The sequence below is a fragment of the Phodopus roborovskii genome, unplaced genomic scaffold, assembly GCF_943737965.1.
Source record: "Phodopus roborovskii unplaced genomic scaffold, PHOROB, whole genome shotgun sequence".
Classification (NCBI taxonomy): domain Eukaryota; kingdom Metazoa; phylum Chordata; class Mammalia; order Rodentia; family Cricetidae; genus Phodopus; species Phodopus roborovskii.
Genome location: NW_026126461.1, coordinates 6,337,454 through 6,349,888, shown reverse-complemented (window position 1 = coordinate 6,349,888; position 12,435 = coordinate 6,337,454). Strand labels below are relative to the sequence as shown.

At 58.7% G+C, this 12,435-nt stretch overlaps 1 protein-coding gene across 1 annotated transcript; it reads right to left on the bottom strand.

Moving 5' to 3' along the window:
- Nucleotides 1–326: 326 nt before the first annotated feature.
- Rnpepl1 (arginyl aminopeptidase like 1) lies at nucleotides 327–10,558 on the bottom strand. Its single transcript, XM_051190807.1, has 11 exons — nucleotides 9,494–10,558; nucleotides 5,807–5,947; nucleotides 5,071–5,222; nucleotides 4,592–4,708; nucleotides 4,149–4,384; nucleotides 3,835–3,948; nucleotides 3,380–3,492; nucleotides 3,004–3,112; nucleotides 2,027–2,257; nucleotides 1,805–1,947; nucleotides 327–1,298 (listed from the first exon to the last, which is right to left on the bottom strand). The coding sequence occupies exons 1-11, from the start codon at nucleotides 10,526–10,528 to the stop codon at nucleotides 1,005–1,007; spliced, it is 2,685 nt and encodes an 894-aa protein (XP_051046764.1). The 5' UTR covers nucleotides 10,529–10,558; the 3' UTR covers nucleotides 327–1,004.
- Between the last annotated feature and the right edge of the window lie 1,877 nt (nucleotides 10,559–12,435).

The following is a 12,435-nucleotide window of genomic DNA, read 5'->3' as shown; positions in this document are numbered from 1 at the left end:
GAACCTCCCTTGCGCCCTGGTTGCGGAGGTCTGGGTGGCCCCAGTGCTAAGAGGCGGAGGTGTGGCCAGAAGCACAGAGGTCAAAGTCCAGAATAAGGGTGACAAACATCCTCTTTAGGACCCTGAATAGATCATGCTCACCCAAGGTCTGACAAGGGGCCGCCTACTGACCCCCATTTTGGCCTCCGGGGTAGGTTCCCGCCTCGCTCTTGATACCTGTGTATTGGGATAGGCTATGACCATGGTTCCCATGACCATGTCATTTCTTCCAGCCTTACCCGCGGCAGCTGGCTAGGTACAAAAGAGACAAGGTAGTGACAAACAGGAAGGGAGGTAAGATCTGCAGAGTGGAGATTTAATGGGACAGTCACCATTGTTCCTGCCGCAGCTGCCCCGGGCTGAAGCCCATAGCCTGGTGCCTCTCAGCATACAGGCAGGGAGAGGACCAGGCAGCCACAAGGGCAGGCTGTTCCCTGTACCTCTGGGGCCTGGGCTCCGGGTGCAGACTGAGGCCTCCCTCTCCATCTGTCCCTAACTGACGGAATGCCTGTGTCCTTGCTCCTCTGTCCTCTGTCCCTCAAGCAAGTCTAGCCCGCGGGCCAGACACAGGGTTCTGCAGAAAAGCACACTCCCAGGACCATGCACCCTGGGCCTCTGGCATGTGTAAGGCACATTGTGGTTGTTGCTGTGGGACTGCTGGGGTCACTGTCCCCAGAGCAGTGTTCAGCAGATGCTGGCTTCCAGGGTGAGGCATGGCTGTCCGTGTTGAGACAGGAGGCATGGAGGGTACGGGCCAGCCCTGGGGCCTGCAGTGCAAGAGAGCAGGGACAGGGTGGGCCCTGGTCCATGGGCCTCAATGGACACATGCCCCTGGCCTGGAGACAATGGGAGGGGCTTATGGTCCTGGGCAGAGCTCGTGGCCAGAGCCAAGGCGCAGTCATGGCGGCCAGGACCACAAAAGGCACGCTCGTGGTGTCTGGGAAGTCGAGGGTCAGTCACCAAGGCTAGGCAGACACGTTGACGTCCCTGAGAGAGATGGTGCTACTGGGGGCCTCATCCCCGAGCAGCAGGGCTGGCGAGTCTGGGTTCGTGTCTGCCTCAGCACTGCCCAGCTCTGTGCCGGTCTCTGCACTGGGCTCAGCACTGGGGCCTAGCCCCTGGGATAGGATCTGCTGGATGGTTCTGCGCAAGTTGGGATGCAGTCGGCCCTGTGTCTGGTAGAAGACTTCTAGTGCGAAGGACTTGAGGGCGCCGGTGCAGAGGTCTTCGTACAGTGGGATGGTGTACATGCGCGACATCTGTGGAAAGCGCCTGGTCACACCGCAGGCAGGCTCCCTGTGGGCCTTCCGCCACCCAGGCCACCCAGGCCACCCAGATCCAGATGGCCTGGGTTCACAGGCTCCAATACCCTCGGCAGTTTCACCCTCACTTTCCCCTCCTGGCTGTCTCTGAGAGCAAGGGATGGGGATACCGGCATCTGCTTGGGAAGCTTGGATGGCCCCTGTACCCAGACGTGGAAGGTGACACCTCCAGACCTGAAGTCCAGCTAGCTCAAGGCTGATGCCTGCGGAGACCCCTGGACTCTGGTACCCAACTTGGCCCTGCGGTGGAGTTCAGGCCAGGGTGAACTAGCTCTGCGTTCTTCTAGCCTGCGCTGTGGCCTCTCCACCCTCACTTTGGGCCCGATGGCTTCAGGTCCCCTCTCCAGGACATTGCTGGCCTGTCTGAGTCTGGTGGGGTGAGGTGGGTCCCTGAGGAGAGGCTCCCCCGCTCCCCCAATCATGCCCCAGGCAAGTAGCTGCACCTGGCTCTCCAGGAAGCGGCGGACCCTGTGGAGATCAGGATAGTAGTCATTGCGGACGACAATCTGCAGCCAGCGGATGCGGATCTCAGCGTTCATGGAGTCCAGCAGGGACGAGTAGCATTTGGACAGGCTCATCACCACCTCTGTGGGGTGGTGGGCAGGTCAGGGCTGGGCCAGAGCCACAACCCTTTCCCAGGCTACCCTGTTGACTGTGGGACCCACCCTGGGGCAACGGGGATCCGTCTAGTAGCCGGTCCAGGAACAGTGCTGTCTGGAAGGTTCTCCACTTGGAGATGTCAATGGTACTGGCTGAAGCTGCTGCTTGCTCCAGGGGCTCTGCAGTCCACAGCTGGAAGAGGGCCTCTACAGGCCGGGTTAGGCTGGACCCCTGAGACAGGTCTGGCTCAGCCAGCGGTGGGCCTGTGGCATTGAGCCAGCGCTCGAACTCCAGTCCTGCAGGAAGACCAGGCCTGGGGTCTCTGCCTGGTCTAGGGAGGGGCCACTGGAGTAGCTTGCCAGGGAGACCCCAAGCCCAGAGGGTATCCCTGGGCGGGTGATCTCTTCCAGGATCCAGAGCCCTCAAATAATAAGAGCATTTCCTCAGAAGTGTGTGCCTTCCCCTTAGAGCCACTGGAGGGGGCTCCTATGAAGGACACACGGAGTCCGGAAAGCTTGGGTTAGTCACCAGAGGACAGCTGCCTGCTGCAAGCCTGGCCTGTGTCCAGCACTGGGGCCAAGAGGGCTCTGCACTGCACTGTCCAGGGAAGCACAGGGACCCTGAGGATCCTTACCAGTCCCACGGTGCACTTATCATATACCTTCCAAAACTCAGGGTCACCATTCCTGGACCTTGAAATCCTCTATCGAACTTGACTTCTCTCTGGATATCCGGCTCTTCCAGTCCTGGACCTCAGGCCCTCAGACCCCCCCCCCCAGGAGACCCCTACTATGCACGAGCAGGACCACTTAGTCAGTCCCAGGGCCATCCCACCACCTTGCTGCTCCTTCTCTAGGAACTTTGCCCTTTCCTACTGGCTGCTTGGCCTGGCTTGCTTACCTAGGGGCCCCTCTCCTTGTCCCGGTCCTTTAGACTAGGAGGTGCAGACCCCTCTCTCATGTCACCCTGACCAACTTCCCTCCAGTCACGGCTGCCATCTTGTCCCTGGCCCTTGGGCCTGCAGCAGGGTAGGTGGTCTCACCTGCCCGGCAGTCCACGCTCTGCTCCTTCAGTTCGGGAAAGAAGCTCAAGAAGGAGTCCAGCAGGTCCTGGGCCACCACGCTGGTGAATTTGTATTTTTCCACATAGGCCTGTGAGATGAGGGGCATGGCCTTAGCAGGTATGGAAGGCTGGGGATGTTTAGCTCTGGCAGAGCGGGGCTGGCACACTGGGACATCTTCTAAAGATGTGCATCACAGTCCAGGTGGCCCACAGGCCCTGCTGAAAGGGTGGGAGAAGGAGGGGACAGTGCCTCAGAAGGCCAAGTCCCAATCCAGTCCCCAGGCCCCTTCCTCTCAGAGAAGGGGCATGTCTGCCCACTGGGATAGGACAGGGGGTGGCAGGGGCCATGTGCTTACTCGGAGGAAGTCGTCAAAGCGCTGGGGATCTCCACAGAGCTGGGACAGGTAGTATACGAAGCAGTAGCCTTTCTCATAGGTGAACAGGTTCATCAGGTGGCTGGGGTTCACTCCTGCAGGGAAATGCCTTGTCTGGGATGCCACTTGACACCTGTGTCCTGCACAGTGGGACTGGGGCAGTCGTCTAGAACTGAGGAGCGGGCAAAGGGAGGGCCGCAGCCCCTCACATGAGCCCCGACGTCCTGGGTACAGTGATGGAGCTTGCTCTACCCCACGGCAACCAGTGCTCAGACCCTGTGGGGCTGTGCCAAGCCAAGGCACCTGAGAGATTTCCCACTCAGCCTGGCCTTGGAAGGAATTCAGGCATGGTGGGGTAGAGGAGCCCCAGCAGGGCAAGTGAAAAGTGGAAAGGAGGGGCCTGGGGATGCCATGCATGGGTTCCCAGGACTGAGTACCTGGTTCTAGCTTGACCTGCAACTTGCTAACTGGACTATCCTCCCCAAGAAGCCGCATCTGCCTATGCAGGGCGTCCAGGCGGAAGGCTGTCTCTAGGCAGGTGAAGGCAGCCCCTGAGTGAAGTCAGAGGAGAGAGAAGGTGGAGGTCAGGGAGGCGGGGCATCTACAGCAGGGTTACCGCACTCTACCCACCACCCGACCGCAGACTGTCAGACACTGTCAGGGTGGAGGCTAGGCAGGGCTAGCCCCTTGCAATGGTGCCTAAGAGGGCCCAAGACTACTCCGCCCTTGCCATAGTTGCCCCAGACGATACCATAGGTCTCCGTGGTGATACGGCGCTGTGCATAGGTGGCCAGGCCCTCACTCAGCCACATCTCCTCCCAAGTGGCGTTGGTGACAGCATTGCCGAACCAGCTGTGGGCCACCTCATGGATGACATCAATCACCAGGAACTCGTCACTCTCAAGGATGGAGGAGATGATGAAGGTGAGGCATGGGTTCTCCATGGCCACGATGGGGAAGGAGGGTGGCAGGAAAACGATGTCGTATCTGTGCTCATGGGTGCAGGGCGAGGAATGCGAGGGCGGGCTCAGACCGTGACTCACCAAGCCCACGCCTCTACTGTCCACCTGGGACGGCAGCCAGCCCCGCAGTATCACTTCCTTCCCAGGAGATGAGGGCAGGACCCCCGGGACAGGCATGGGGCTCCCAACCTAGCCCTACTTCTTTCTAGGGAAGGCCGGGGCCAGGACATACCTCCCCCACATGTACGGCCCGTACAGTCGCTCTGCAGCGCTCAGCCACTGCTCCACAACACCTGACAGCTTGCTGGTGGCTGTGGGCAGGAGGCATGGCTCAGCCCACACACGGCTCCTGTCACAAGGCAGAGAAGGCGGGCTGAAGCTGACAAGCCTGGGCCTTACTCACTCCACCGGATCCTCCCTCTTTCTTGTCTGTGGCCTTTCCCACAACAGGTAGGGGAACTGCATCACAAACCCAAAGTTCAGATCCCCCTGTCAATGAACTGAAGGAACTGGGAAGGACAGAAGGGCACTGCTGGCTGTGTGGTAGCCCGGGGAGTGATGACAGACTGCTAGGCAGGGCACTGGATGGATCAGTTAGTTGTATGTCTCAGACAGTGGGTGAGAGGCATGGTAGTTGCATGCATGGGCTCCCGGCTCTTCCTGAGGCCCGGTTGCCCAGAACAGTGCAGCAGGGTGCAGAGGGGGCCTTACCTGGGCCCAATGTCTGCTGGCTTGAGGTCTCCGGCCACGAGGGCCACGAGGTAGGCGGGTACAGGGTGCTCCATGCAGAAGTGGTAGACACCCTCTTCCTCTACATACACGCTCCGTGTCGCACTCATCAGCACCTGCACCCCTGACGGGGCCTGCAATGGGCTAGGCTGAGGATTGGCAGCCTACAGGGTACAACCACCTCCCAGGAAAGGGAACCACACTTCTGAGGGACGACTCATCCCTAATAGGTCAGAGGACCCCCTAACTGCGGCAGGGAACAGTATGGTCCCATCAGGGAGCACCGCAACCCAGGCCGGGGAACCCCATATCCATGATGAAGCCCTCGAATCCTTATCAGATAGCCTCACAGGTTGAGTCAAGGAATGTGTCCCCTTCAGAGGACCACACACTGGAACCCCAATCTGCTCCAGGTGGAGACTGCCATGCTTTGCCTATAACTCCAGAAACCCCACCAGGTTCCTGCAGATCCAGAGGTCCTGCAACCCAATCGTCAAGAATGTCCTCACTGGTGCTGTCCCCTGCTCCCCGCAGCCACGCGATCTCCACAAGGCCTGTCTTTGGCTTCTCTACACGACTGTCCCACTAAGACAATGACCTTTAGCAGCTGGGATCCTAGTCTAGGCAGGCAAGAAGGATGTGAGGAGGTGGGCTACAACTCATCTGCAGGCTTGCAGCCTCTTACAATGCCCAAAGGAGGCAGAGCCATGATCCTGACCTTGACAACGGCTGAGTAGGTGCATTTGACGGCTGGTGTATCAAAGCATGGGAAGAAGGAACGGTTGCACACAGAGTGGCCCTGGGTGAAGACGAAGGGCTTGGCATTGCCATAGGTCAGCTCTGGGTCCAGCCACCAGATCTGCGGGCAGAGTAAAACATAAGCAGACGCTGTCACCTGGTCCAGGACTCTGGGTCTAGGGCCTGGGAACAATGGGCTATGGGAAAGGCTCTGGGTGCCTTTTGTTACAGGCCCACAGCTGTTCCTGCAGCCTTCACCTGCCCACCTGGTACACTCATTCCCTCCCCTGGCAGAACTGTCAATCTAGTTTGTGTGTGCCAGACACCAACCAGACTTGTTCCAGACAGGAGGCCTCATGTCTGGAGCTGGTGGCCCACAATATCTCCCAGCACTGGCTGGGACAAAAGGAAAATGCCCACCACGGTATTAGCTGAACTTCCAAAGGGAAAGTGGGGATGGTCAGAACACCTGCGTTAAAATCCCATAGGCTGGTAGCTAATCTGATCTAAAAAAAAAAAATTATCTATATGCTATGCATGGACACTTTGCATGTATATATCTACAAGCCAGAATCTAATAGGGCATCAGACCCTATTAGAGACGGTTGTGAGCTACTGTGTGGGTGCCAGGAATTGAACTCAGGACCCCTGGAAGAGCAGCCAGTGTTCTTAACTGCTGAGCCATCTCTCCAGCCCACTAATCTGATCTTAGGAAATGAGTGCTTCCTTACACTGGCATAGAGACACTCAGCCCCAGGGCTGGTCAACTGTGGGGACAGAGTGGGGGCCAGATATGAAGCTCTGATATGACAGGAGTGTTACGGACAGAGCCTCTGAAGCCAGTGCCTGGAGGGAGGGGCTGCAGCAAAGAGCAGTTCCCGGCCGGGATCTGCTGCCTGCTCTGCCTGTCCTCTCAGGGCCAAGGTCTCTGGCCCAGCCAACCTCCTTCCCAGCCATGGCTGTTGAAATATCCTGAATCTTCAGATGTCCAGACCAGGTCCCACCCCCACTAAGGAGCTCCAGATACAAAGCAATGTCTGCCCCCACACTGCCCTCTGCTAGGACAACAGCAACATTGAAACACAGTGAATTTTTCATTTTGGCGATCAAGGACATAGGAGTCCTCTCAGGAATCACAGAGAGGAAACACCCTCAACACTTCTCTGTGAGTGGACAAGTGTGCAGTCACGGCTGACTGTCATTGTAGGGAACAGACCCCGGGGGCAGCAGGGATGACACCTCCCAGACCCCACGTGAGGGATGGTGGTGGAGCTGCTTGTTCCATAGCCCTCGCCTGCGCCAGACCCCAGACCTTGTGTGGGGGGAGCCATCGATCCCAGACCCAGAGAGAAATGCCTGCTTTCAGACCCAGAGCTGTGTGGGAATGTCTAGCCCCACAGACCCCAGATGTGGGGTATTGCCTGCCTACTGACTCCAGAGCTGGGGAAGGAGGTAAATGCATGCTCACAGACCCCAGACTGGCGGGGGGAGGGGGTTGGGGACAGCAGAAACCATGCCACAGACCCTAGGATCTGGGGTGCTGTCTTCACGTAGACCTTAGATGAGCCTTTTCCAAAGACCCAAGCCCTGGGGAGTAGCGCCTTGCCCCATAATCCACAGACCCCAGACCTGGGAGGCTGCCTGCCAATAGGTCACAGACTTGAGGGGGTTGCCATGTAGACCTGGTCAGGCCTCTGCCAGCATCCATGGACCACTTCCAGGTCTTCCTATCACTGTCTTCTCCCCACAGCAAATATGCAGGCGTGTCTTCCTATTCTGCTGGGGAGCTCATTCTAAAATGTAGCCTCCCTCCAGAGGCCTGGGATCCAGGGACCTGAACGGAGGATTGTCCCTGCAGTGGATCCTGTTGCCAGCGGGTTCTTGATCCATTTTGGGAGGACAGACACCCAGATGCTCTTCAGTCTCTCCTTTCTCCCCTCACACGGGCTACACTTCAGGGCAACATTTCCTGCTCCTCTCCCATCAAACCCTCCGGCTCTGCCTACCTTTTACCCTAAAGCTCACACCCATGCCTGGGCTCCAAAGTGGGCTGCCTTTTCCAGGCACCAATGTTAGGTGGATGAGCCCCAGAGATGGGAGTCTCCGGTCCCAGGGGAATGCAGCTGATATAATAGTCGGGTGGATAAGGAATGGGCCAACTAACTCAGATACTGTAGGGCAGGGGAAAAAAAAAAGCCGTTCTTGCTGGGGAAGGGCTGGCATGCAGAGGAGAGGAGCCCTAGAACCTGCACAGTACGTCCAATCTGCTGCTTCTGGAGTGAGAAACCTAGCCGCCTCCCGCAACATCCTCACCAGGCACAGGGCAGACAGCGCTGTAAGCCCTGAGCTGCTCAGTGCTCATATGCGGCAAACCGGAGGGGCCTGAGGTTAGGGGCCAATCTGCTTCCACAGGTGTGGATCAACTTTGTCACTCTGGAGCTACTCAGTGCATGAGGACCATGCATGCGGCTCTTCCCTGTCTCGAGCAACTGCAGCCCCATGCATCAGGCCGCCCTTGTCCACCAGCCTTGTCTATCGAAGCCCCCTGAGGGCCCTATTCCCACCACTGCTGGTAACGGACAGAACAAGCACATACGGTACATATTCACAGGCAGAAGCCGGGAAGCAGCTGGGCCCTTAGTTTTCACCTGGCACACTCATACCCGCAGAGGCCCCGCACTACCACGGCAGGCTGAGCGCTGAGCCCGGGAGACCGGTTGCCAGCACATGGCAGGGACTCCAGAAAAGGGTGCAGGAAGCCCACAGATGTGAATCCCATCTGGTCTTTTTCTGCCCAGATGTCACCTTGCTCCTTTGTGGCTGCTGGCCTGTTTATTTGGGCTCCCCAGGCAGTGGCAGATGGACTTTTCAAGGGCCCTGTGTGCTATGTATCCATGGTAGATGTCACACGGGCACTCTACTACCTGGGGAGCTGGAGGGGGGCATGGCGCTTCTGGAGGCAAAGGTCCTGCTCCATTCTTGCAAACCCATTGGCTGTGCGGCCACAGCACGAGCCCTGCACCCTTTCCTTTCCATCAGGGCCTGTGGGGCGGTGGGGGCCCTGTACAGAAAGCCTCAGGAGAACCCTGTGTGGTGGTGGGAGGTGGGGCGCGCACCTGCCCCAGAATATCACAATCCAGCTCCGGGAGCCCCAAACCCAAGCATCACAGCTACAAGAAAGGCCTCTCTGCCACCCGCTGTCTCTCATTCCACCTCCAGAGAACAGACCAAGGTGTTCTCAAGACATCTGAAGGCCCAGGTCACAGGCTGGCCCTTCTGTATCAGGCTCCCAGAACATCCCTCAAAGCTAGACTCTTACAACTGCCTTAGCTGGGTCAACCAGAACCTTCTCTTGTACCCAGATAGGGACATAACCCCTGATGGGAAGCAGCCCTTTCCCGCTCCTCCGACAACAAGCATGCTATTGAGTATCTCCATTGTCGACCAGGCCTGGACCTGGGGTTCCACTCAAAGATCCCGAGAACTTGCAGGCAACATCTGAGAATTACTGATGGCACCTGGGGAGGACACCTGCTTCTTACTCTTTTGCTGGTGTCCCAGGAGCAGGGTGTAGGTTAATATCACCTGACCCAGCAGTAAAGTGAGGGGTGCCTGCAGAGCCCTGCTGACCACCCTCCGGCCTGGCGCCCACCGGGGCGGGACTCACTGCGGGGGCGTCGGTCGAGGTGTAGCGCAGGATGACCTGGAAGGGCTGGTGCGCCTGCAGCTCGGGAGGCAGTGTGACGGTCAGCGAGGAGCCATAGTCGGTGAACGGGTCCAACCTGAAGGCCAGAGGGCAGCCGGCGGACTCCGCGCCAGGAGCATCGGCGAAGGCGGGCAGCGGGGGCCCCAACCCGGGGGCAGGGAAGGCGAAGGTGCAGGGCGAGTCGGAGGTGGCAGGGGCGCGGCGGAACGAGACCGAGTGCAGGCGCAGGGCCGGGTGCGCGTCGAGCACGAGCGCGCGGGGCGCGGGCCGCAGCGCGCACAGTTCCAGCACCAGGCAGCCGGCCAGCTCGCGCGCCTCAGGCCGCAGCTCCAGGCCCAGCTGCAGGTGGCGGAGGCGGAAGAGCTGCGCGCTGGAGGCCGAGGCCACGTCCAGGGCGGGCGGCGGCTCGGGCGGCGGGCGGGCGGGCGCGGCTTCGGCACCGGGCGCCTTGCGGCAGCAGCACTGCGCCGCCATGGCCACCGGCGCTAGGTGAAATCCATGGGCGGCGGCCGCTGCAGGCCGCGGGCAGTGGGCGAGGGGCCCCGGGCGGCGGTGGCGGCGGCGGCGGCGGTGGCGGCGGGGCGCGGGCACAACAGGAAGTCGCGCCGGGAGCCGCCCGGCCCGGCCCCGCGCCGTGCGCCGCCCCGCTCGGGCTGGTCTCGGCCGCCGCCGGGGGCGCTGTGTGCGATCCCCGGGCCTGTGCGCCGGAGCGGCGTGAGCGGCGGAGCGGAGCGCGAGGCCGGGCGCCCGGGGAGGCTGCGCGTCCTCAGCCTGCGCTCGGCACTCGTTACGGCTCGGAGGACAGCCTTGGAGGCGGGACTGTCGCTTTCCCAGGGACGCCAGCGGCACCTTGGCAGTCGGTCCTCTGACTCCGGGAACGATCCTCGCGGTTCCCCTGACGCGATTCTCCCGTGAGTCCTGCAAGTTGGCCTGTGCCTCGGCGGTGTGGTGCAAAGCGGTTCCGGAAGGCGCTAGACTGTCAAGTACACGGCCCATACAGGTGTGGCTGTTTAGATTCAAATAAAGCATAATAACGAGAAGCTGTCAGTTGAATTGGCCGTGTTTTAGGGTCGGCTTTTTTTTTTTTTTTTTTCTTTTGTAGTCGGGACGTGTGTGAAGCAGAAAGACACTGTTGAACGCAGTTCTGTCTCATCGAGCCAATATAAGGGTCGCAGGAGCATTCACGGCTAGCGCAGCAAGGCAACTCAGAAGGTTGAGTTCCAGTACCAGGACCAACACAGGGTGTGGAGAGAGCTACCCCGTTAGCTACCTCTTTCCGCAGGAGGCAGGCACCGATTCTGAGGGAGGGGGGCTTTTAGGGCTGCCTGTGGTGGCACTTCTGGGGAGGGCTCAGCTGTCTGGATCCAGTCCCCATACGGAAGTCCGTGGTCCTGCCCTCCTTAGCTGTGTGAGAGAGGCACAGCGAAGCGGAGAACAGGCCACACCTGCAGCCTGAACACTGAAACATGGCTCTCTTAAGCAGTAGCCCCTCAGGTGCCATGTGCTGTCTTAGCTGGCCATACATGGGATCCCTCCTGGAGCCCCATTTCAGACTCTGGAAGAACTTCAAGGCTCATGCTGTCATCCAGAGGCAAGGGTTAGAGGGAGGAAGACAGGGCTTGGATGGAAAGCATTCCAGCAGTTGGGAGACTAAAGCATCAGGCGTTTATGGTTATCCTTGGCTTTAAGTGGAGTGTGTGAGGCCAGCTTGGGCTACTGAGATCCTGACTCAATAAATAAAATGAGCCAGGAGACCTGGAGTTAAGGCTACTGCCGCTTCCTGGTGTCCAGTGGCCCGTTCACCAGATTGTCGATGAAGGAATTCTCAATTCAATTGCACTGTCCTGGTGGCCTGCGTTCCTTTTTGTCCTTCTTGATGTAGACTGTAGGTTTCTCCCATCTCAGTTTCTCAAATTGCACCCCCAGAGGTTGGGGTCTTATCCTCCGTCCTGCTGACACTCCATTCTGCAAACAGAAGGGATGATGTGGGACAGCCTTGATCCAGCTATTCATCCCCTTCTACAAGTGGGCTGGCTGTTCCTCCACCACATATTTATATAAGGAACCAGCATACTTCTTTTAAGACAAAGAGCACATTTTGCACGGTGGAGTCAGTAGACTGCAAACTCCAAGCCCCCAAATGGTGCCCAGCCAAAGAACCTGTCCCCCTAACACCGATAAGAGCTGCCCAGAGTGGCCCCTGTGGTTACAGCCAGTGTTATACCCCAAGTCCCAAACCAAAGCTACAGTTGGATAGCTCCAGGACCAATAGAATGAAAAGTACCCCATGCAATCCAGATCCTTCAACCCCATATCCCCATATCCTTCAACCTGACCTGGGCATTGTTTTTGTCACCTCTAGGTGACTCTAGCCAAGTCAGCAAGTTAGGAGGTATGCCCTGCCCTGATGGGAGGGAGGGCAGTGGCTTTTTGGAAAGTGTTGTGAACAGGGATCAGCTATATAGGCCTGAGGAAGGGTGAGGGGACCTGGGCCTGGAGCCCTGTTCTCTGCGAGCCTCTGCAGCCTCAATGGCCGAGTGTCAGTGGCTCCTCTAAGGGATGAGCATAAGGGACCTGGGGAGGAAGCTCAGTGGTCAGGTGAGCCAGCTTGTGCAGCAACCCTGGGGTGGACAACACCTGTAGAATTTGGTGTTCCCTACAAAGTGTATCAATCATTTTAAACCAGGGTCACTGAAGGGCTTGTTCATTACAGCAGAAACCAGAAGTGGAGGGGCAGGTAGGGAAGACGGTCCTCACCAGCACCCCAGGGCGTTGATCATGAACTGTGTGTCTCTTGTGTCCTCAGCTTTGGGTTCTGCTAAGTGAGACAGCTTCATTCTTCATTCTAAGGGAGAACCCTCCACCTGGGGACCCAAGTATGTCCCACAGCATAGAGGCAGATG